Below are 23,808 nucleotides of genomic sequence, written 5' to 3' on the forward strand. Positions count from 1 at the left end.
TTTTTTTTATAAAAAAATACAAATACACACGATGTCTACGAGGTTTACGAAATTATCGGTTTCTTTTATAAAAAAAATAATGTTATTTTCACTCCTTATCCTATTTTCCCACCCAGCATGTAAATTTGAAAAAAACAAAATTCTATTTTTTCATCCACCATTATTTCTAAAATGCCATTTAAATTTTAATTCAATTAAAATGTTTAAAATATTCATATCTTATTCATATTTTGATTAACGCTATTCCTAAACTCTTCACCTTCCTCTCACTTAATCTCTCTTATCCCCAACAACCGTCTCTTTTTCGATTCCTCTTTCCCCATTTCTGGTTTGATCTCCATCGCAGGCGCTTCGGCGGGGACATATTGTCGATCGAGAAATTTTTAGGAACCAACCATATGTATCCTTTTAACTATAATCCACCTCTAAATTCCTTTACTTTTTTCTCTTTGAGTACAAGCACAGCTTGTATCAACCTTAGAGGAGGAATCATTTGTTGGGTTTTTATTTTCCTTAGTCCAACAACAAAAAATAAAAGCACTCTGCTACTTTCTAGGTTTTTCAACAACAAAAAAAATCTATTTTATTTTATTTGTAATCTTTGATTTCGAGTTTCGACTTACGTCATAATACAAATTTGAATAAAAAGATTGCTATTACCAATCTGCTCCATTAATTTATAGCCAGCTGCAAAATGTTTCTTCAACAATGGACGAATAATATAGTGGAGAGGGTCGAAGGGGAGGAAGAAGAAGAGGGGAAAAGGGTTTGCCAATTAATTGGGAGGAGAGAGAGTGGGAGCAGTTGAAGATTTATTCATAAAGTTAATAAAAATATTTATTAATGACATATATGATCCAGATGTCATAACGTTATTAGTCTGTAGTTTTTTTCGATAAGTCCTTAGAGCATCTCCAAGGGAGATGTCAAATTTAAAATTGATGGCTGATGTGGCAATTTGACATCTTACACAGCTTTACACTCCACCCGATATGTTAAATTAAATTATTATTTTATTACATTTTAGTGTTGATTTATTTTTAATTAAAAAGAATAGAAAAAAATAATAATAAAATATTCATTTGACATCTTGCTTTTGGGATGTCAAAAATAACATCTCAATCTTCAGCCTTCATTCCACATCAGTTTTGACACATCGGTTGGAGTGTGTGAGATGTTATTTCTAACTGTTAAATGTCTATGTGGCACTTTTGACATATCGGTTGGAGATGCTCTTAGAAGTCATTTTACAAAGAGGTAAATTTGTCTTTAAAATTTTGAACATAAGGTGAATGGAGAAATAAGACACGGGGTGGAAATAACAGCACTCTAAAAAGTATCACACGTGTTATAGCCTTTTTTTCGTCAAGGATGGTCATTCCGGTTCATTTTGCACTTTCAATTTTATCTGTGTCGGTTAGAGCGGATATGCTCCCCACTAACAATTTAAAATTTCAAAACTCGTAAAATATTATTTTTAAAAACCAAAAAGAAAACCATTATTTACTTTGTATTGTATACACAGTGACCAAAAATGTGTTTTACTTTAAAAAAACGAGTATATTAAGCAACCTTACCCACGGGTAGAAAACAAAGCACCTCATTTTAGGAGTATTAAACTCGAGAAAAACAAAGCACCTCATTTTAACACTAAGAATGGCTTAATGATATGGATGAAGCAACCTTACCCACGGGTAGAAATACTTGAGTTATCTTCTAGGTAAAGGTATGAGTGGAAGCGTTTCTGGTAGCGTCAATAACATTTCTAAAAGGCCATGACCGTGGCCATGGTGTATGCCGGTTGCAATGGCCTTCGCTTGTATTTACTTTTTACTTTTTACTTTTTATGTAACCAAAAACTACGAAATTTTGTAACGACAAGAAATGGAACTCAAGCCTCAAGTTGGGTCGAGTAGAACATCTAAATCAGAGTGACGGCTAGTGCCAATTGCTCTTTAATCCGATAAGAAATGGAACAAAATAGAGATAGCACATAACACAAGCTTCTCGACCTCAAGAACAGTGAATCTGTTAATGAACATGCTTTAGAATGCTTCTAGGCTTCAACAAACTCCATTGAGCAATAATCCAACTACGGGCACAGCCAGTTTGAAAATCATGTACACCATTTCAATAACAATTACTTCAAGGCTTTCAACAAAATTTAGAAACGAAAGAAAAAGGTGAAAGTATAAACTCTCAACCAAGCTAACAGTTTTCTCTCAGCATAGGCCATTTCCTTCATTCATGCTTTCATGCAGAGACTACAGCAAGCGTGAGCCACCATTGCAGATCATTGCTCTACCTTTTCATCTGTTTTTGGCAACTCGTGGTCAAGAGTTCCAAATCTGTAAAACAAACGATGGGAAGTATTTTGAAGGATAATAGGTCAAATTTCATTCAAACGATGCATGCTATTTCTTATTACCCCAAGCATTCTCCTTATGGCAGCAACATGAAATAACAATAACTCAGGTAAAGCACTGCAACTTTTATAAGACTAAAACCAGATAACTGTTGACCTATGCTAACAGAAGTCAAACTGATGACATAAGTTTTCAGGGTAATCTCATGATGATAAGCTATTTTAAGCTGAACAACTATTGATGTGGAAGCGCAATTGGCTGTGGTAAAGTGGCGATGTACTCAGTAAGTCATAACTAACAAGATCTTGCACATCGGAACAAAAAGGGTGAAATAAAAAAGAAAACTGCATTAGATTATAGAAAAAATCATCAAATGACTTTCACCATTATAAACAGAGACTGATTTCTCTCAGAAAAAAAATATAAAAAAGAAAAACAGAGACTGATTTAGCATCTATGTAGAACATGGACGGTCAATTACTCACGACGGGAAATGCACGCATACATGAACACACACTTACAAGGTACAACAACCTGGTGCTAAATAAACTTTGCTTGTATATATTCATATATGTCATCTTGCCTGTAAATGCTCAAAAGAAAATTCTCAGCATGTAAAATAAACAAGGAAAAAGTATGTTAGTATCAACTTAAGAAAACCAGCAATGCAGAAAGAAAAAAAAACAAAAACAAAACAGTAAAAGCAATGAATACTTTAGTACTTGGAATAAATTTCGTTCTCCAAATCCTGCCAAACTTGAGGACCACTAGGATGACGATTTACATAATATTTTATAAAATATGTATCTGAGCAAGAAATAATAGTGTTCAAGGAAAGCCCAGGATCAGCTTTTCCGTGATCTTTGAGCCAATTGTACATGAATATCCTATGCTGGACCCTTTCAATTTTATGGGAAAGATATCTTGGGAAGGTCAACAAGGATGACAGGGGATAACCCAATTGATTTACAAGAAAACCAATCTTCAATTCAATGACATCCTTTGTCTGGTTAAGAATTTGAGGGCTTACTTTAATCATTTCACAGACATCCTCCTGACTCAAACCAGCTTTCACAATGCAGTCAAATCTTTCTTGAAGCTCCCCTCCCTTTCCTCGAAGAGCTTTTTTCATTTTGTTTGAGTTGTCTACAAATCCTATATCTAACAAAAACTTAGTCTTTTGTGTCTTTGATATACGGTTTTCTCCTGAGCCTGGAAATGGATCAACTCTTTTGCCCAAAACCCAATTCTTCAACTCTTGTGGGTTCTCCTGGATATATCTACACAATCGTGTCTTCCCAGTTTTCAAGGTATTGAGTAAGCTGTTAGCTTTTTTCAAAGAAATCGAGCCCAGTAGCAGGGGATGGGAATGGACAATCTTCCCAATCTCTGAAACCTTCATCTCAATCTCATTCAGGAACAAAATGCACTGTCTCAAATTTGAAACGAATTTCACAACTGGAATCGGTGGAAATTGTAGAAACATTGAACATAACTGGCTCTTTGTGGATCCAAATTTCAGTAACAATCCAATTAGTGAAATTGTGTTTCCCCCTGAACCCTCAAATAAAATATATGGGTGCTGGCCAATCAATTCACCCAAATGCTCATTGCTGCAACCCATCTCACTAAACAACCTTAGTACTTCAAGCATCTGGCTCCAATTATAAGAACTATCTGCCGATAAATTCCCCTCAATCCAATTGGTTTCAAATCCAATACTCTTCAAGTTTTCTAATGCCTTAACAAATTCCACATTTACATCCCCAATTAAAAGATAAGGACTAGCAACAAAAAACTTAATCAAAGTAGGTTGGCTAAGACCGAGTTTTTCGTAAGCTTTAAGTTTTGATAGCAAAACCTCAAAATCATATTGAAAGACTTCAGTCGCTTCCTTGTAAATCTTTCCTATCTTATTGCGTGCAATCCCATAATGACATAGAACAGTATAATTGTGAACCAACAACTGATCATCAGTTAAAAACATCAAACTACGCGGAAGAAGAGGAAAATACTCAGAAGGTTTCAAACCCAAGCTTTCAAAGAAAGGCTCAAATTCATTAATGGGGTGGTACCTCAAGAACCGGGAAATTTCTCGCCCAATTTCTTTTTCATTATTCTTTTTCATAAGAATCTCTTTTTCACTATCAACCTGTTTCAAAAGCTTGTCCAGAAAATGCGGCGAGTTTTTACTCATATTCTCTGCATCCATGAATTGTACCCCTCTTGTACCATGCAAATAATCCAGCAAAGCAGCTTGCGCTTCTTTTTTAATGGAACTAGATATTTGACCAGCATTTTTTTCATTACCAGTTGAGGGCTTATCCACATTTTCTGAATCTTTATCTTCAGAAGCTCTTTTTGTTCTGTAAAGTCTAGGGCTTTGGGCATTGGAGAAAGACCCAATTGGCTGAAATGGGGTTGTTGATGATCTAAGGTGGTTCTCATAAAAATTTAAAGAAACCCATTTGAGAATAGATGCCACTCTGAGTTTCTGCAAATGGGTCATGACCAGTTTGAAGAGAATCCAAAAATCCCCAGATTCAGCTTAAAATAAATGAATATGAAGTCTTTGGATGAAATGGTACCTTGCAATTTTGAGCAACACTTAGGCATGAGCTCACTCCTCAAGAAAGATTTAGAGCTTCAGCAGCAGGAGCTTTCGGTACTGATGCTTACTGAGTCGTTGCCTTTCCACGGGGTTTTGGTTGCAGAACTCTCTAGTCGCCAGAAGGGTTTTAGATATATAGTTTTTCTTGTTTAGGTCAATAGTGTTTTATCACCTAACGTGCCCACTAGAAGGACATTTGTTTGGTTAATCTCGGCCTACTCCATTTCCGTTCTTTCTATCATTTTATTTTGGGCCAAATCATAATTTTAGGAAGTTAGGTCCAGGTCATTTGTAGGCCCAGTCAAAAGAGGCAGGTCAATTCTGTCCAGTTTGTGAAGTTGAAAATAAAAGATAAATTAGTTTTTTTTATTTATTAAAAGATAAATTAGTTGAAAAATAGAATCATGAATGGATATATATTAGGGTGTTCTCTTTTTTATACCAGCGATATTTTGGGGAAAGGGAAACCGAACCTAAGGCCACGGATGTAGGGGTGATAAGGTGTTTTAGGAACATGTCATGGTGAATGCTTTGCATACACTCTGTTACATGGTTTTTCTTTTTTTACTTTTAAATCAAAAAAAAAATTAATACAAATAATAGTCTAAACTACACAAATCTACAGTGAGAATGATTCGATCTGGGATAAAAGGGGTGAGCACATTGCCCTGACCAAGTGCCTCTTGTGAAGTCAAAGGAAAACAGCAAAGGAAAGAGCCTCCGAAAAAGGCAAACAAACTGCAACAGCCCCGTTGCAGTTGAGTGTTCATAATCTTTAATCATTAGAGTCCCTGAAGGCGGGTGAGATGCCGCCAGATAAGACGAGCTGTTAGCTTTTATGTAGAAACCACCACGATCTCATTCTACCCTGGAAATCAAAGCATGAGCCAAATATGTGGTTTCACTCTTTCATCTGTTTTCTATCAGTTTCCTGAGAAGAATTTTTCTTTGGCAACTCATGGCCAAGGATTTCAAAATTACTACAAAAGAAAGATGAAACTTAACATATAATAGCTGAAATTTAACTAACGCTCATTGCACCAACGATTTTCCTGATGCAGCAACATCAAATTAGAATGCCTTTGGTAAAATCACTGCAGTCTTTTATAACACTGAAAGTTCAAATGAGAAAATCAAACTCTGATAATAGATGTCAAAAAGGGAGGACAGGATTTCAGGTTTGTGAGGTTAAACAGTTTTACTGAGTATGTGAAAGTACAATTTGCTATATGGAAAGTGGAGATGCACCAAAATTAACAAAACTAAGAAAAATCTGCACATAAATGAAAACTCAAATATCAGTATGTGAAAAACGAAAAGAAGAATTGCATTATAATAGTGATGATATTACTAAATCATTTCATCACTGTAAAATGCAAACATGATGGAATCATTGAATCCCCAGCATATATCAAGCATTCTTAACACCACATATACAAAATCCCCAGTATATACACTTATTGCCAATTACTTTTTGGTCAGCTTCTCCAGCTTTAACATTGTACACCAATGATAATTTATCTACATGTGAGGCCTAGTTTGACCAAACGTGCTCCATGTCAACCGATATTATTGAAACACATATTTTGGTTCACTAGGATCACACTTGAGGGGGTTCTTGAGAATATAAATTCTGGCATAAGACATTTTAGAACTTGTATCTAAATACATAAAATCTTCTAACCCTACCCATTGCCAATTTGTTTCGGTTGGATGCAACTTTAACACTTAGCATTATGCTCAACGGACAGTCAATACTAAATATATACACAACACACACTTAAAATAATCTGGTCTTAATTCTATTTTGCCTGTGCTTGTTCTTTTGTGCCATATCACCTGGAAACTGTTCATGCTCAATAAAAATCTCAGCATGTAAAAGAAAAAGGATCAAGTATATTAGTACCAACTTGGGATCACCCAGCAATGCAGAACCTTAACAGGAGAAGAATATAATATTTTAATACTTGGAATAAAATTTACTCTTGAAATCCTTCCAAACTTGAGGACCAGTAGGATGAAGATTTACATATACCTTCAAAAATTTAACATCTGACATTGCAACAATAGTGCTCAAGGCAAGCCTAGGGTCTACCGCTCCTTGACCTTTGAGCCAATTGTACATGAATACCCTAAACTTGACCCTTTCAGTTCTATAGGAAAGATATGATGGAAAGTCTGCCAGAGATGATACGGGATAACCCAAATGATTTACAAGAAAATCAATCTTCTTTTCTATCACACTCTTTTTCAGGTTAAGTATTTGCGGGGATACTTCAATCATTTTACAGACATCCTCGCGATCCAAACCAGCATTCACAATGCAATCAAATCTTTCTTTAAGCTCGGTTCCTTTGCCTCGAAATAATTTTAGTGCTGCTTTCATTTTGTTTGAGTTCTCTACAAAACCTTTGTCTAACAAGAACTCAAGCTTCTGTGCCTTTGATATTTGGTCCTCTTCGGCTGCTGGAAGTGGCTCAACTCTTCTACCCAAAACCAAATTCTTCAATTCTTCTGGGTTTTCCTGTATGTATCTAGACAGGCGCTTCTTTCCGACGTTCAAGCCAGCAAGTAAGGTGTTGGTTTTTTTTATAGCAATTGTACCCAGTAACAGGGGGTGAGAACGGATAATCTTCCCAATCTCTGCAACCTCCATCTCAATCTTATTAAAGACCAAAAAGCAATTCCTCAAATTCAAAACAAATTTCATAACTTGAATTTTTGGAAACTTCAGAAACATTGAATATATCTGGCTCATAGTGAACCCAAATTTCAGTAAGAATCCAATTAGTGAAAATGTTGTTTTCCCTGATCCCTCAAATAAAATATCTGGGTGCTGACCAATTAGTACACCCAACTGCTCATCACTGCAACCCTTCTCACTAAACAAATGTAGAACCTCAAGCATCCGGCTCCAATTATAAGAATGTTCTTCCAACAAATTCTCCTCAATCCAACAGGTTTCAAATCCAAAACTCTTCAATATTTCCAATACCTCAACAAATGCAGCATTCACATCCCCAATTAATAGATAAGGACTAGCAACAATAAACTTAATCAAAGCAGATTGGCTGATACCTAGTTCTTCATAAGCTTGAAGTTTTGATGACAAAACCTCAAAATCATATCGAAAGACTTCTATTGCTTCTTTATAAATCTTTCCTATCTTATTGCGTGCAATCCCATAACGACACAAAACAGTATAATTATGAAGCAACAAACCATCATCAGTCAAGAACATCAAACTACGCGGAAGATAAGGAACATACTCAGAAGGTTTTAAGCCCAAGCTCTCAAAGAAAGGTTCAAACTCATTAATAGGGTGATACCTCAAGTACCGGGCAATTGACCACCCAACTTCATCTTCATTTTCATTATCCACCCTTCTCAACAGCTTCTCAAGAAAATGTGGCGAGTTTTTACTCATATTTTCTGCATCCATGAACTGCAAGCCTCTAGTACAATGCAAATAATCCAACAATGCAACCTGTGCTTCTTTTATAATAATTCGAGAAATTCGAGCAGCATTTTCTCCATTAGACGTCACAGTGTTCTCCAAGTTTACAGAATTTTCAGTTTCAAGACCTCTTCTCGAACTGTAAAGCCTAAGGGTTTGGGCATTGGGGAAAATTGGCTGAAGTGGGGTTCTTGATAGTCTAAGGTGGTTTTCAGCAAAACTAGAAGAAACCCATTTCAGAACAGATGCTGTTGTGAGTTTTTGCAAACGGGTCATGAGCATTTCGATGAGATTCCAAGCCTAGTGATTATTAGAAGTTAGAACCCAAAAGGTATTCTCTGCTGAACAGAAATGAACATGAAGTCTAGGGAGAAAATATTACCTTAGAGATTTTGATGGATATGCGGCAACGCCTCTCTACTGAACAAGACTCAGAGCTTCCTCTGTAGTGGGGCCATGCCGGTACGACTGAATATGCGTTAGAAAGGTCAATCCCTTCCTTATCTCATACCGCTGCTGCCTTCAGGTTGAGGGTCTGCCTTACAATATTTTTGTTGCCGAACGGTTCTCAGTCTCCGACTCTTTTTTTTCTTTTGCTCAAAAGTCTCAGTCTCCGACTTCGCAATTTTAGGGGTTTTAGAAATAAGGGACACCATTCAAAATTGGTATGCCAGGAGGAGGGAGGTTATATTAGATTTTTTTTTTTTGGGAGGTGATAGTTGGGGAGGGGGAATCGAACCTATGAATTACCTCGGGTGCAGAATAAATATTTTTTATCACTTTAGGGGCATGTTTACGTATCAGTAATGGGTATGGGAGGAAGGGGAATGATTTCCATTCCTGACTTCCCCTGCGTTTACTTGCAATCAGGAATGAAAAAATAAGTGGGCCCCACCTCAAAATCCGTAATCACATCCCCTGAAAACTGGGTATCAGATCACCTAGGGGGGAGTAGTCGATACGATTCCCATTCCTGTTTTCTCTTAATAACTTCCAAAAATACCTTTACTACTTTACCATAATTCCAAAACACCCCAAACCCTATAAAAAAAAATAAATAAATAAAAAACTCACGTCAAGAAGTTTCAAGACGCTCCAACTTCTTTTTCACGTTATCGTTGCAGACACAACCTCCCATAAGCAGCAGCAACGCCTTGTGCTATGTAAATCATTCTATCTATCTATCTTCTTCTTCTATCTTCTGTCTTCACATTCATTACAAAACATAGTACGGTCATAGATAAAGACTTTTGTGGAGATTATATATCTCTTTTTTTGGTAGTATGAAGATTATGCAGGTCATTATTATTTGATTGTTTACTAGTTACGTAGGTGAAAGATATATATTTATTGGAGTTTATTTTTTCATTTTTTTCGTTTGAAATTGGCTCTTGACAAAGGTGTTATTAACATTATCATTGAATTGGTCTCTTGTTGTTCATCTTGTTCAACATATTGATTCCTCATGTTTACACCGCCTTACTAGTTTGCTACCGGATTAGTTTGGTCTCTTTAGCCAATTTGAGAATTATATATGTGCTGTGGTGAAAATGTGCAGGGCATTTTAGTAATCAAATTAATTTGGATTCTGATTCATGAAAATTAGTAAACAATAACGATGGGAATCAACCCCATTCCTTTGCTAATTTCATATGTTTAGTAAACAGCTTAATGGGAATGATTCTTCCCATACCGATTCAGTAGTTCCCCGATTCCTAAATCCTCTGATTCCTTACTTTCTCCATTACTGATATGTAAACATGCCCTAGATGTAACAAGGAGCTTCTATCTCAAGGGCCTATTGATACTCCAAAAATATATCCTCGCACTCCTCTTTCTTTCTTATATAATAAAAAGCAATGGCAAGGGATTTACAGCTTAAGTAGTTAATGGTAATATTAGTCATGTACTTACTTAAGGTCATGTGTTTGAATTTCCTTTCCTCTAATATCGCTTTTATAAAAATAAAAAATAAAAAATAAATAATGAGTGCACAGGATAAAGGAAAAAGAGAGATTTAAAAAAAGAACAAAGAGTAGTGCAATTTTACTTCGCGATTTGTTTATATTTACATCCAAACAAGTTTTTAGTGAACTATTTTATAATGCTCGCGTAACAGATACACAAGACGATTGTGAGTGAAAATGCTTAGCCACTCATCTGAAAAATAGCCATGGCATGCAGTAAAATGTTTTGTAGTGTGGCACTACCCATTTCCTTACTACTTTTTTATTAACTTGGAAAATATAAAATGTCTTTTGCATACATGGACTTGTTATGCATGTAGCAGTGATGCAAAACCTTCCAATTCTAATTCCATGTAAATCTTTTTACATTTTCATTTCAATAAAGAAAAGCATCTCATTTCAACTTTTTTTTTTTTCTTTCTAAATTTTGGTTTGATTTCTTTCTGTCAAGATAAATTTACATAGCCATTCCATGATTCTACATTCCAACCAAATGAGAGAGAGACAGAGAGACAGAGCAAACAAAACTGAGTCTACAGCGCTTGATTTGTAACACAAATGATGGCACGATGTAAAACGGCTTCGAGCTAAGGCATCAACAAAGAACAACTCCTCCAGCTTCACACACAACTATTAGGTTGTCAATTCATCATCCCGGGCGAGGAAAGATTGAATGTGTATATAAGCCTTCAAGTTTTTGAACTTGAGCAATATTGTATGTTTTCCCTTAAACACACTAATTATTGTATAAGTGGGTCATTTTCAAATTTAAGGATGAATGTGAGATACATGTTATAGTTTAGGAGAGATTAGTAAAATAGAAATAAATATACCATTTCAAATAATCTAATGCATATGCAACCTTCACGAACATAGAAACTATATTCTTAAAGTTTCATTATACAATTTCAAGCAAGAAACCAATCAATTCAAACACAATATTCATATCTAACCTAGAATTGATTATCATTATAAACAAAAGATCCTAATCATGATTATCACCTTCATCCATACTTCAGTTTTCTTTTGTTGATTTGTCACTCAAATTCAGTTAAGACTGTTTTGAATTGTTTTGGTTTTAAGTAGACTGGATTGTTAGTTTTATGCAGACCACCATAAATAAAATCATTCTATCATGGCAAAGCTATACCAAGCATGAGCTTTCACCTCTTCATCTGTTTCATATCAGTTTTCAGATTCCTTCTCAATTTCTTTTAGCAATTCAATCCCAAGAGCTTCAATAAGAAAAAAACTAACACGCTAGCATCAACTTGGTGATAATAAACACTGCTGAACCTTCAGGAGAATCAATGAACATTTTATTGCTTTGAATAAATTTTACTCTTCAAATCCTCCCAAACTTGAGGACCACTAGGATGATGATTAACAAACTTCCTCAGAAAATATACATCTGAGCAAGAAACAACAGTGCTCAAGGCATACGTAGGATCTGTTCCATGATCTTTGAGCCAATTGTACATAAGTACCCTATGCTGGACCCTTTTAGTTCCATAGGTAAGATATTTTGGGAAGATGAGTAAAGTTGATAAGGGATAACACAAATGATTTACAAGAAAATCAATCTTCATTTCAATAACATCCTTTGACTGGCTAAGAATTCGCGGTGATACTTTAACCATTTGGCAGACTTCCTCATGATCGAAACCAGCTTCCACAATACAATCAAATCTTTCCTGAAGCTCCCATCCGTTGCCTTGAAATTCATTTAGAGCTTCTTTCATTTTGTTTGAGTTCTCTACGAATCCTATGTCTAACAAGAATTTAGCCTTCTCTGTCTTTGATCTAAGGTTGTTTCCCCAGTCTAATGGCCTAAGTCTTCTACCCAAAACCCAGTGCTTCAATTCTTGCGGGTTCTCCTGGATGTATCTACACAAGCTCTTCTTCCCAATGTTCAAGTGAAGAAGTAAGGTGTTAGTTTTCTTCAAAGCACATGAACCCAGTAGCAGGGGGTGAGAACGGATGATCTTCCCAATCCCTGGAACCTTCATTCCGATCTCATTCAGGAAAAAAAAACATTTCCTCAAATTCAAACCAAATTTCATAACTTGAATTCGGGGAAACTGCAGAAACAGTGAATATACCTGGCTCATTCTGGATCCAAACTTCAGCAAGAACCCAATTATTGAAAATGTCCTTTCCCCTGAAGCCTCAAATAAAATATCTGGGTGCTGGCCAATTAATTCACCCAGCTGTCTGTCGCTGCAACCCATCTTACTAAGAAAACTTAGAACTTCAAGCATCCGGCTCCAATTATAAGAATTTTCTTCTGATAAGTTCCTCTGAATCCAACTGATTTCGAATCCAAGACTCTTAAGTTTTCCCAGTAACTTTAAAAATGAAGCATTTGCATCCCCAATTAAAAGATAAGGACTAGCAACAACAAACTTAATCAAAGCAGATTGGCTAAGACCTAGTTCTTCATAAGCTTGAAGCTTTGATAACAAAACCCCAACTTGGTATTGAAAGACTTCAGTGGCTTCCTTATAAATCTTTCCTATCTTATTACGTGCAATCCCGTAATGACATAAAACACCATAATTATGAAGCAGCAAATCGTCATCGATCAAAAACATCAATTTATGAGGAAGAAGAGGAACATACTCGGGAGGTTTCAAACCCAAGCTCTCTAAGAAAGGTTCAAACTCATTAATAGGGTGGTAGCGCAAGAACCGGGCAATCGTCTGCCCAATTTTCTTTCCATTATCCGCACTTTTTATAAGCTTCTTGAGAAAATGTGGAGTGTTTTTACTCATATTCTCTGCATCCACAAAATGTAAGCTTCTAGTACAATACAAATAATCCAACAATGCAGCTTGTGCTTCTTTTTTAACAGCACGAGAAATTCGACCAGAAATTTTGCCATTACCAGTCGAAGTTCTATCCACGTTTTCACAACTTTCAGTTACAGGAGACCTTTCAGTTTTGTAAAACCTAGGGGTTTGGCCATTGGGGAAGTACCCAATTAGCTGAATTGGGGTTCTTGCTGATCTAAGGTGGTTTTCATCAAAATTTGAAGAAACCCATTTGAGAACAGATGCTGTTCTTAATTTGTGCAAATGGGTCATAACCAGTTTGATGAGATTTCAAGCCTAGTGATTATCAGAAAACCTAAAAGGCCAAGATTCAGCTGAATATAAATGAAAGTTGAAGTCTTTTGGGATGAAACATAGTACCTTGGGACAATGGGATATAAATGCATATATGCGGGCAGATGAGCTCGCCTCCTCCCGCTACACAGAAAGATTTAGAGCTTCAGCTGCAGAGTTTGCCGCATTGCTGCTGATTGAGAGGCAGATTCAATTCTTGGCATTGATCTGCGAAGCAATTGAGCTTCGCTCAAACTGAATTCCCCAATTGGTTCTCTTATCATATTGCACATCACCGGCGCTGGGAATGATGTTTGAGAGCCACTTTTCCATCCAATGCAGAAGTAAGAGACAAACAAAAAAGAAAGAATACAGCAGATAATAAGCGAGCTCGTCTAAAAACCACAGTTTGACTTGCTCGAAAATAATTCATTAAAAATCTAAAAAGAAAAAATTATGCACACATGTCATACTGTCATTTGTAGGAATATAACAGTTCCTACTTACAAGGGAATGAGGGAAGTATTTTCCTCGAGTATGGATGGCAATTTTCCCTGCGAGTAAGGGTCTTCGCAGGGATTCGACCCTAATGGGTCGGGTATGAAGAACCAAAAAGGGGTATGTGGATGGGTACATGGAATTTTGCGGGGATGGTATTTTAATCCCTAACCCGAACCCTCTTCGATATATATATATATGCTATTAAAGTGATTGTACAGTTTTATATTTTATATTATTATATTATATACTTATATAATTTATACAAATCTTAAGCCACACTAATTATTTATTTAGTTAACTTCCAGTACATATATAAACATTCTTATATTGTCTTATAAGTATATTATATATATATTCATTATCTTGCCTTAGTAATTTTTTTTTCTTTCAACAAAGTAGTTATATATTGATTTTTTTTTCCGTAATGGGGCCGGTCGGGGAACCCATTCCCCAACGAATGTGAGAATGGGAAATCCCCGATATGAATATTGCGGGTATGAAGGCGGGAATGGGAAAAAAGCTTAACGAGTATGGGGATGGGAATGACATACCCAACCCCAATTCGACCCATTGTCATCCCCATCCTCGAGCTGGTGTACAAGTTAAAAGAGCAGGGACAAGAAAATAAATTATAAAAAGTGTTATTTCAAAATTTATATTCTAACTGGGTTTATATTATGAAAAAAAGTGTGTTACTTTATATGCAATTGATTATGAAAGTAGAATTAAATTACTAAATTCGTTTTAAACTTTTTTTGGAACTCTAAATTAATTTTAACTTTTAATTATACAAAAACAGCAGCTAATTGACATTTTGGACATTTTTCGTTTACAAAAATAGTTTTTTTCTTTATTCAAATGAATGATAAAGTAACTTCAACATCCAACATTCGTTGAGCATTTACTAATTTTCATATTGTAAGGTAGTGACCCTTGTTTGAAGTTCTCCCATTTGTGTTCTCATGGAAATGTATAGTTCATCTCTTCTCAAAACAGTGTCAACAAATTCGGCCTGAATAAATAAGTAAGTTTGTACATATGGATTGACAGATACATTTTAAACTATAGTACAGTATCTCATTTAACAATGTCTCCCCATCCCCATATGGAAAACATTATTCCAATTATAACATTAGTAAAAAGTAAACTATACCTACTGACAAATGAAAGATTTTCAACTATTCCGGCCTAATATTACAACAATAAGCAAAATTTCTAGTAAGACACCCCCCTCACAGAAATATAGCTTCTATGCCATCTACGACTCCCAGCACACATTAGAGGCCTGCAAAACCAAGCATGTCAAGAGAGAGAGAAATATAATCAGAATTGGCCGTAATCGTAATAAAATCATGGTAAAAATAAAAGAAGGCAAGGGAACTTGAATATTACCACACCCTGAAAACTGTCATCAATCATTGTTTGCCAATGTAATATGGATAGGGAATTTGTGATTGTGCCTGGTATGGAGCTGTGGGAGGACTTGGGTAAGAAGAATCAGGGTATGCTGCTACAGTTTGAGGATAGCCGTAGCCAACAGGGGTTGCGCCTGCATGTGCTTTTCCAGGCTGGGGATATCCAGCCGCTAGAGGTAAGGCCATCGGAACCATTGCTGGGGGTAGCTGTGCTTGTACTGTTCTGCCCTTGTGGGAATCAGCCAGCTTCACAATGATATTCCTCCCCTGCAACCAAACATAAACTTTAGACAATTGCTTCCATGTGCTAATAGGAATTTGTTTGCCAGGGACTACAGATCTAACCACAATGGCAGATACATAGAAGCTGCACTAAGCTATGTTACCTGATGAAAAACAAATGAATCTGAGAAATCAGGTTTCTTTCTTCTTCTTTTATAAGAAAAATATCACAATTAATTCATAATGAATGCCCAAGCAAGATGAATTAACAAAAGGAAACGTCCCTCAAATTCTTAGACAAATAAGCCCATAAAGTCATCAAAATCTGCTCCTATCCGAAATAACATCCCTTTCCTCCCTATTTTCTTCACATGCTCTCTTCTGCTAGAATTATTTTAGAAATAATAAAGAAACAGTCAAACTACAAGGCTTCAGCAGTTCGTTCCTCAACTTGAGTTCAGACAACTCAGAAGGCATTTCTCGGAGCTGGAACCCCAACCATACACCATGTGGTCACCACCTCAAGAAAATTACAACAATACAAGTAGCATTATCTAAGCACGGGCAACCACCATGTTAAGAAAAAAAAAGTTACATAAAATTTGCAAATTCAAAAAGACATAAAAGCTAGAAGCAAACATTATCTAGCAGATAATTAATCATTTTTTAAAGCATGCACAGACAATTTCACTTAAGCAACTTCTTCCCAGACATATCCCAATCACAGTCCCATTGCCCAATTTCATTTAGTGATCATTTGCTATAATTGAAGCAACGTGAACAATGATCCCTAAGGATAATGAGGTAAAAATACATCTCAGAAACCAAAACAAAATCTGGCGTGAGGCTTTACACATTATTCACATTTAAACAGAAAACATGGACAAAAACATTGGAAATCATTCTCATGTAGTATTTGAAATTAAATATTTCCAGGAAATTAATTCAATTTGTTTCTAAAATCATACAAATATTTGCACGCCCAACAACAGAAAACTATTTTGGGCATAAACCCACTCAGGATTATTATCGACGGATCATGCATTTAAGAAGCTAAATTAAATGCTACCAATAGACATAAGGCTTATCATTCACTAACCCCAAGGGTCTTTTGCGGATCGTCTATGGCCTTCTTTGCAGCCTCCACTGTCCTGAATGTAACAAAGCCAAACCCACTACAAAGGAAAGAAAAACACAATCATTGCACAGTTGGCAGCAAACATATTGTGGAAAGGATACAGGTAGAGAATATAAGTTTTTCGACATAATGAATGAGGAAAGTTTAATTATACCGTGACTCATTTGTATCTTTGTCATATGCAACTGAACCCTCTTCTATATCACCATGCCTGCCAAAAAAGTGGAGCAGCATCTCACTTGTGACATTTGGTGACAAGCCCCCAATGTAGAGTTTCCTCTGGGTAAGATCAAGGGTAGCACTTGTCCCACTTAACCCCTCACAAGCTAGATTACAAACAGCCAGGCGACCCTGGGGAAAATAAAAATTTTAAGTAACTGAAAGAATATAGAAGTGAAAATAAAACCCTGTCATGGTTCACAAAAGGAGTCAGAGCTATTAATTGGCTCAGCTAGGCCTAGTAGGCTGCCCAGGCAATGTTACCTGGTACAGGGAACAATACAGTACGTGGAAAGAAAAAGGGTACATGGTTCACTAGTTTCAAGGGCGGAACCACAGCCACGACTAAGGTGGGCTGTAGCCCAGGTAGCTTTTGAAGGAAAAACCTATATCTATATTGGCCAACAACAAGTCTGCTTCCTTTTGGGGAGTTTTTGAAGGCAAAAAACCTATATGGCCCCATATGTGATTCTTGAAGGCTTTTCTAATTTTGTTTTCTGTTATTTTAAACCAATGACTAGCATCCACGTGTAGATCATAAACGTGTAAGCTACAGTTTTGATTTTTTGCTTCCTTCTTTTTGTTTTAAAAAAAAACAATATATTTTAAGCTAAAAATTTTAGCTAGCCCATCCATTAAAAAATTCCTGGTTCCACCGTTGACTAGTTTCTATGGTACGAATTCGTTGGGGTAGGCATAGTCGGTGATGTAATTTGGGTCGTTGTTAATTATTCTAAATTTTATATTTACATAATAGATACTTTATATTATAAGTTTAAAAACAGCATTCATTGAACTAATTATGCACCTTTCCCTTGATTATTCGTTGAATTCTGATGTAGTATTAGTACTTAATCTCTCTCCCATTCTAAAAGATACTTTATATTAAAATTATTCAAAAATATCATTCATTGAATTAAGGATGCAACTAAATGAATATATCAAGAGGTTGACTTAAATGACTACATTTCCTTTTATTCATGGGTTTGGACTTACCACCTACATATCAGCTATTACACCTTACAATCATCTAGAATGTTAGTTTCTACGATTTGGGAAGTGAACACACCACAATTGGGAATGATCAAACCAGTTCGTAGTTCGGGGGGTGAGGGGAGTGAATTAGGTAACACTACCTTCTCTTTATTGAAACTACAAAGCTTTTATTTTATAGAAATCTCTCCCCTTAAAAATGTCACCTGGCCATCTCTCGTTTGTTATTAGTTATAATATTGTCTCTATAACTAAAGTTGACTTCCCATTCAATTTTCTTAAGAACATATATGTAATTACCCTATAAAGAATTTTGTTAACTAGCATTTAGTTAACTAACCTTATAGGCCAAAATAATTTAAAAGTTATACTAGTTTCCTTAATCATGTTAACCACAAAAACCATAATAAGCCCGTATCCTCTAATAAAGGCCGAAAAGTAACAATTAAAAGGGGCAACTACAAAATAACTTTACTTCAGTTCTTTTTTTCTTTAACAGTTTACATTGTTGCTCTTTCAAATAGAAAAAACTACTAATATTTGACAGATAGCCAACCTCACACATATAACCTTTTGTAATAGAAATACATAATTCAGATAATACCATTAAATTCCATTTCCTTTTCCTCATAAGATTATGCTCCACAGCTCAAATGAAAACAACTCAGAGTTTCAGGACCAAAATGGAATAATAGGCTTTCCAACCAAGTTACCCTTATGTTTCTAGTTCACTATTAGGGTAGCTTGGTTGGAAATCCTACTGTACACACCATGAGAATACACAGTCAACACGTCCTTACTCAAATGAACACGACCCTACTTTATGTACCTGGTAGAATCTAGAGAAAGCAAAAAACCAAATTCTATTTTTAATGCGTATGTATTCACAGATGGAAAAATTGAACGAACGAATGAAATTAGACTCGCAATGTGGTAAATGCTTACATCAATCAACTTGCTAGGTGCTCTGAGCGCATGCTGAGTTGACTCCATATACTTGTAAGTAATAAAACCATAGCCGCGTGATTTCCCGCTTGCTTTGTCATAGATGACAGCCCCTTCCTCAATTTCTCCATGCTCACTAAATGCCTGAACAACAAAAACAGAAAAGACCCTTCAATGAATGTTCAGCACAATACAACAAGGCTTCATGGTCATATCATATATACGTATATATACATTCTTTTGACAAATTGGGTGTCTTTAAGTCAATATGATATGCAGTTGTGAGACAAGCATGACATGCAAAGCACAACGAGCAATGCACTCACAGCACGCAAGGTATCTGATGAGGTATTCCAAGCCAACCCACGAACAAAAAGCTTTCGATGAACAGGATCTGCACTAGCAACACCCTTAATTTCTTCTGCAATTGAAGGATATTGGGAACCTCTATATGCCCCTCAACATGCAACCAAACACCACATGCACAGAGTCAATCACACAGCCACACAATTCTCTTAGGGACCCCGTGTACACCATACAAAGCATTCTCACATGCAAAATGGAGCTCAATATTCAAATTCAATGACCCATTATTGAAATATCAAGACAAAAGGGATCAAATTTAGAAAACATATAGAAATTATTGAAAACCCAATTCAGAAAAATCACAAATTAAAATGTTTAACGCACAGTTTAGCGAGGAGATCGACGAGCTGGGGTTTAGCAAGAGGGTCAAGCAAGGAGCGCAAGTGGTCCTCTGAATATGTTAAGATTTCTTCACCGTTGCCCGAAGCCTCTTCTATCTTTCTCTTCTTTACGTCTTCCATTTGCTTACTGTTCTGTTCTCTCTCTCTCTCTCTCTCTCTCTCTCTCTCTCTGTGTCGCGGCAACAGAGCAGTGCGTGCGGTTTGTTCTGTTTTGTTTTACTCGTTAGGGCATGTGGCTCTTCTTCTTCCTAAATTTTGTTCTATGTATGTGATGGGAATTCTAATATGGGCCGAACCAGCCCAATCCAAACCGACCATTAAATCCAGTTCGGATATTGTTTTGTTTTTTGAATTCCTGCACCTCAATTCCTATTTCGATTCTCTGCTCATATTGCTTGTTTCAAAGAACAAAATTATGTTTTAATATTACTGGGAAAAGAGATTCCAACTTTGTGCAGGAGGGCAAATTCGCTGTCGTGGCCAACTGAATATATAGATAAATATTTGACTTTTTGTTTATTACTAAAAGGCCGGTGAGGATAACATAATAGGAAATGAAGAACATTTTAACCTAATATATCTACCTTCCATCTCTCCTATCCCATGCTATAAGAATACTCACGGTACATGAATTCAAGAATCATATTAAGCACCGTAATTTTATGTTCTAGAAATAATTTTGCTTTAATACATTAAAAAGCCTAGGAAATTAAAGTAAGTTCTTATAAAGTAACTAAGTAGTTACCAATAGGTAATGGCGGACTCATGAATTTTTATAGGGGTGGGCTAATTTTTTTTCCCCTGAGATCTATTATAGCAGTTGTTGGAACGATGGTGTGGTTCTTAGCTCCATCCACACCTAGACAAAGAGATAAATGTAGAAAACGATAGAAACGCATAAAAATTAAAAAATAAAAATGCAGGAAAAAGAAATTGAGGGAGAATAAAGAAGGGAAGAAGGACAGAAGAAGAAAAAAGAGAAAGAAGAGAAAGAAAAGAGAGAGTGTGTGAGTTTATGACCGAAAAAAAAAAAAAAAACAAGAGAGAGTGTGTGAGTGATTGAGGAAAAACTGACAGCTACCAACCCAAGAAGCTGTCAAAGCCATGCTTGAGTTAGGTTGGTTGATTGATTGCTCTCGAAAGTTGCATCACACGGGCTCCAAATTCAATCCAATGGTTGGGAGTATATTTGATTTACAAAGAGGTGAGCTTATTTCTACATAAAGAAATGAGCTAATATTTGATTTATCTAGATTGGGAGTACAATTAAGCTTAGTCTTTAAAATCAGCACTTCGTTGGAGTGTGGATCCGCTATTGCCAATGGGGGTGGGCACAATTTCGGGTCAACACAACCTTACCGCCTAATCCGATCATTTGAGGGTTGGGTTGCCCTAATAATAAGTGAGTCATGGGTTCATAAAATTATAAACCACTTTGTATGGGTTGAGTTACAAGTTTAAACCAAAACTTAACAGTGAGCTTAATTTTGAGTTAACCAAACCAAACCGCCCAATCCAATCATAAAAGAGTTGGGTTGGATTGGATTGGCCTAATAATGAGCTGATTTTGGTCTAAGAAATCATAAACCACTATATATTGGGTTAAGTTACGAGTTGGGACCAAAACCGACCCAACCTAACCCATGCCTACCCCTAGTTACCAATACACCTAATATATATGTGTTTGTGAAAATAGGAAAATATTACACTAATAATTTGCTGTAAATTAATGCGTCATTTTCAATATAATATTAATACTGACATTTGTAAATAAAATTTAGTAATTTCATGTGTTTGTCCCAAAAATTACTTGTCATTTGGCTCTCACATGCAGGACATAAATGGTACACCAGCAATTTCAATTGTTATGGAAACACACTTCTTTACTTTTATATCCATTGTGATAGTGTCTCTACCCAAAGCCTTATATCACCACCTTCAAAATGGTAGAGAGAAGATAATTGGCTCGATGATTTACCATAAATAAGGTACAAACTCCTTAACTTTGTTAAGAACATGTGCTTCTAATATGGCATAGTATTTTGACCCATTTTTCCTTCGGGAATCCTGGGGGAAACGCTTTTTTGTTTTTTTGCTTGCGTCATACTTTTGTTCTTGGTGTTTCTTTTTTCAAATCCTCATGAATAGTTTTGTGTTGATGTGAGTCTCCTAATTAATAAAGGAGATTTATTTCCTTGATTAATTAAGGGATTTACTTTCTTATTTTATATAGTTGACAAATCATTGTATAATTAGGAGATACTATCCTAATTGATTACTGTATCTATTTCCTGGTAAAGCACTCATGTAAACTCATAAATACCTTCTTATGGAGAAGAATAAAACTTAACCTAAAGTATTCAAACCATATTCATATTTTAGCATTTTGTTCATTGAAAAAAATTCAGTTTTTTTTATTTATTTATAATTTTTTAAGGCGGGTGTGTGGAGCAGTTGCATAATAAAGACACACAGTACAAAATTGCAAGTTTGAATACACGAAAAGCATGAAAACATTATGGTAAAAATAAGCCATTGTTGCAATAACAAGAGTCTTTCTATATCCATAGGATCGTAGCCTTTTGTATGGCATGATGCAGTAGCTTGTAAGGTTCTGTGACTGGAACTTTGCTGGGATTTAGAACCCTATGAGGACTTATGTGTGAGAATGAGCATTGAACAATTTGCTTTCTTGGGCTGACTTATCTTGAATGGAAAGTTGAGTGTTTCCAGAGCCTTCATAAGCTGAAACCTGAGGATCACAAAGACTATTTGATGGGCCATCTTCATTGCACGGAACGTCCAAGGTCTGTGTTTTCAACAAGTTATTACTAGTTTTTTGTTGATCAAACATCTTCTCGAGTTGCTTCCTTTGTTCTATGATTCGACACTGTAAATTCCTCTGAACTGTAAAGCACAAGTGAAAATGAATTTCCTTGTTTTTATGAAATTCTGTAATATGGAAGTCCATCAAGTTCATAGATTTATTTTTTCTGATTTCTATTGGCCCTGAGAATTGCTAGACTGATTTGGTTTATGTTTGTCATTCATAAACCAGTTTACAGAAATCTTGACCTAAAAAACAACTCTAATTAATGCAGAGTAAAATAAAAAGGTGGTAACAAGAATTTCGAATATATAAAAGTCGTGCAATGGATCTCTTGTATGTACCTCCAACTGTTCACGAAGACGTCTCTGGGCATGTAGATACAGTTGGAGCGCCTCCGTGATTTGCCTGCCACTGCCAGAAAAGTTCACATCACAAGGAAGTAAAAAAAAGAATATCAAACTCAATGTCAAATCTAAAAAGAAAAAGTTGTTCATTACAATCAGGGTAAACCGATAGCTTACTTTTCCATATCGATCTGGGAATTCAACAATATTCAAAGTTATTCTTTTCTTAGATTTTCCTGAAACAGAAGAAAAAAGGACTTTAGATCTCAACCAAGGATGAACCAAGCTAATATAATTAACAAACCTTGTAGTTGGTACGATCTCAAAGTGTAAGAGATGTGTCCTAGATTGTAACAAGAATGAAAGGTTTAAATAATGAGTAATGCTATTTGGACACACAACATTGACACATAATTCCTTTGGATTAGTGTTTTCAATATGTACATTTTGACCTCATTGGAGACATCGCAAGATGTCATTCTCACCAACAAGGAGATCAACGATGAGGCTGGATCCCATCTGCAGATGGTTAGAGCTTTTAACCATTTCTAGAATCACATGTATAAAGATATATTCATCTTTTTAGTATAATAATATATGTATATGTGTATGTCTGTGAAGAATTGGAAAATAATTCTAGGGGTGACATTTAGCTCCTTAACATTTCTAAAGCCAATATCACTAGTAAAAAAAACCCTTTGCGCGACCAAACACAATCCGTCGCTCAAAGTGACTTTGTGCGACGAAAATGAAACGTCGTCGCTCAAAGTCTTACGCGACTAAATTTTGCGCAACGAAACACAAATCGTCGCACAAAGTCACTTTGCACGACAAACCTTTGCGCGACGAAGTGTGGTTCGTCTCGTAAAGTCTTTTCAAAAATAAAGAAAATAAAAAAATTATTTGTAAAAATCTTTGCATGACTTTGCGCAACGAAACAATAAAATTCGATGCACAAAGTCTTGCGCGACGAAGTGTATTTCGTC

The 23,808-nt window shown here is 35.9% G+C and overlaps 4 protein-coding genes across 5 annotated transcripts; all 4 read right to left on the reverse strand.

Annotated features, from left to right (window-relative positions):
• Positions 1-2,027: 2,027 nt before the first annotated feature.
• On the reverse strand, positions 2,028-5,148 carry LOC110744969 (transcription termination factor MTEF18, mitochondrial-like). 2 transcript variants are annotated; one of them, XM_021945016.2, is made up of 2 exons: positions 3,397-5,148; positions 2,028-2,348 (listed from the first exon to the last, which is right to left on the reverse strand). In XM_021945016.2, exons 1-2 carry the CDS (start codon positions 4,873-4,875, stop codon positions 2,334-2,336), a joined length of 1,494 nt encoding a protein of 497 aa, XP_021800708.1. In that variant the 5' UTR covers positions 4,876-5,148; the 3' UTR covers positions 2,028-2,333. The 2 variants fall into 2 exon arrangements, with proteins under 2 accessions (XP_021800708.1, XP_021800707.1); XM_021945015.2 differs by having other exon boundaries at positions 2,888-5,148.
• Positions 5,149-6,913: 1,765 nt separating this feature from the next.
• LOC110770749 (transcription termination factor MTEF18, mitochondrial-like) lies at positions 6,914-9,213 on the reverse strand. Its single transcript, XM_021974964.2, has 2 exons — positions 8,817-9,213; positions 6,914-8,734 (listed from the first exon to the last, which is right to left on the reverse strand). Exon 2 carries the CDS (start codon positions 8,714-8,716, stop codon positions 6,938-6,940), a length of 1,779 nt encoding a protein of 592 aa, XP_021830656.1. The 5' UTR covers positions 8,717-8,734; positions 8,817-9,213; the 3' UTR covers positions 6,914-6,937.
• A 2,485-nt stretch (positions 9,214-11,698) lies between these two features.
• Positions 11,699-13,601, reverse strand: LOC110747754 (transcription termination factor MTEF18, mitochondrial-like). Its single transcript, XM_021947866.2, has one exon. The coding sequence runs from the start codon at positions 13,485-13,487 to the stop codon at positions 11,721-11,723; it is 1,767 nt and encodes a 588-aa protein (XP_021803558.2). The 5' UTR covers positions 13,488-13,601; the 3' UTR covers positions 11,699-11,720.
• A 1,406-nt stretch (positions 13,602-15,007) lies between these two features.
• LOC110770752 (UBP1-associated protein 2C-like) lies at positions 15,008-20,045 on the reverse strand. The gene is made up of 7 exons (XM_021974970.2): positions 19,632-20,045; positions 19,268-19,388; positions 18,942-19,085; positions 16,939-17,135; positions 16,746-16,821; positions 15,402-15,691; positions 15,008-15,294 (listed from the first exon to the last, which is right to left on the reverse strand). Exons 1-6 carry the CDS (start codon positions 19,766-19,768, stop codon positions 15,425-15,427), a joined length of 942 nt encoding a protein of 313 aa, XP_021830662.1. The 5' UTR covers positions 19,769-20,045; the 3' UTR covers positions 15,008-15,294; positions 15,402-15,424.
• Positions 20,046-23,808: the final 3,763 nt, after the last annotated feature.

The sequence above is a fragment of the Prunus avium genome, chromosome 7, assembly GCF_965620075.1.
Source record: "Prunus avium chromosome 7, drPruAviu1.hap1.1, whole genome shotgun sequence".
Classification (NCBI taxonomy): Eukaryota; Viridiplantae; Streptophyta; class Magnoliopsida; order Rosales; family Rosaceae; genus Prunus; species Prunus avium.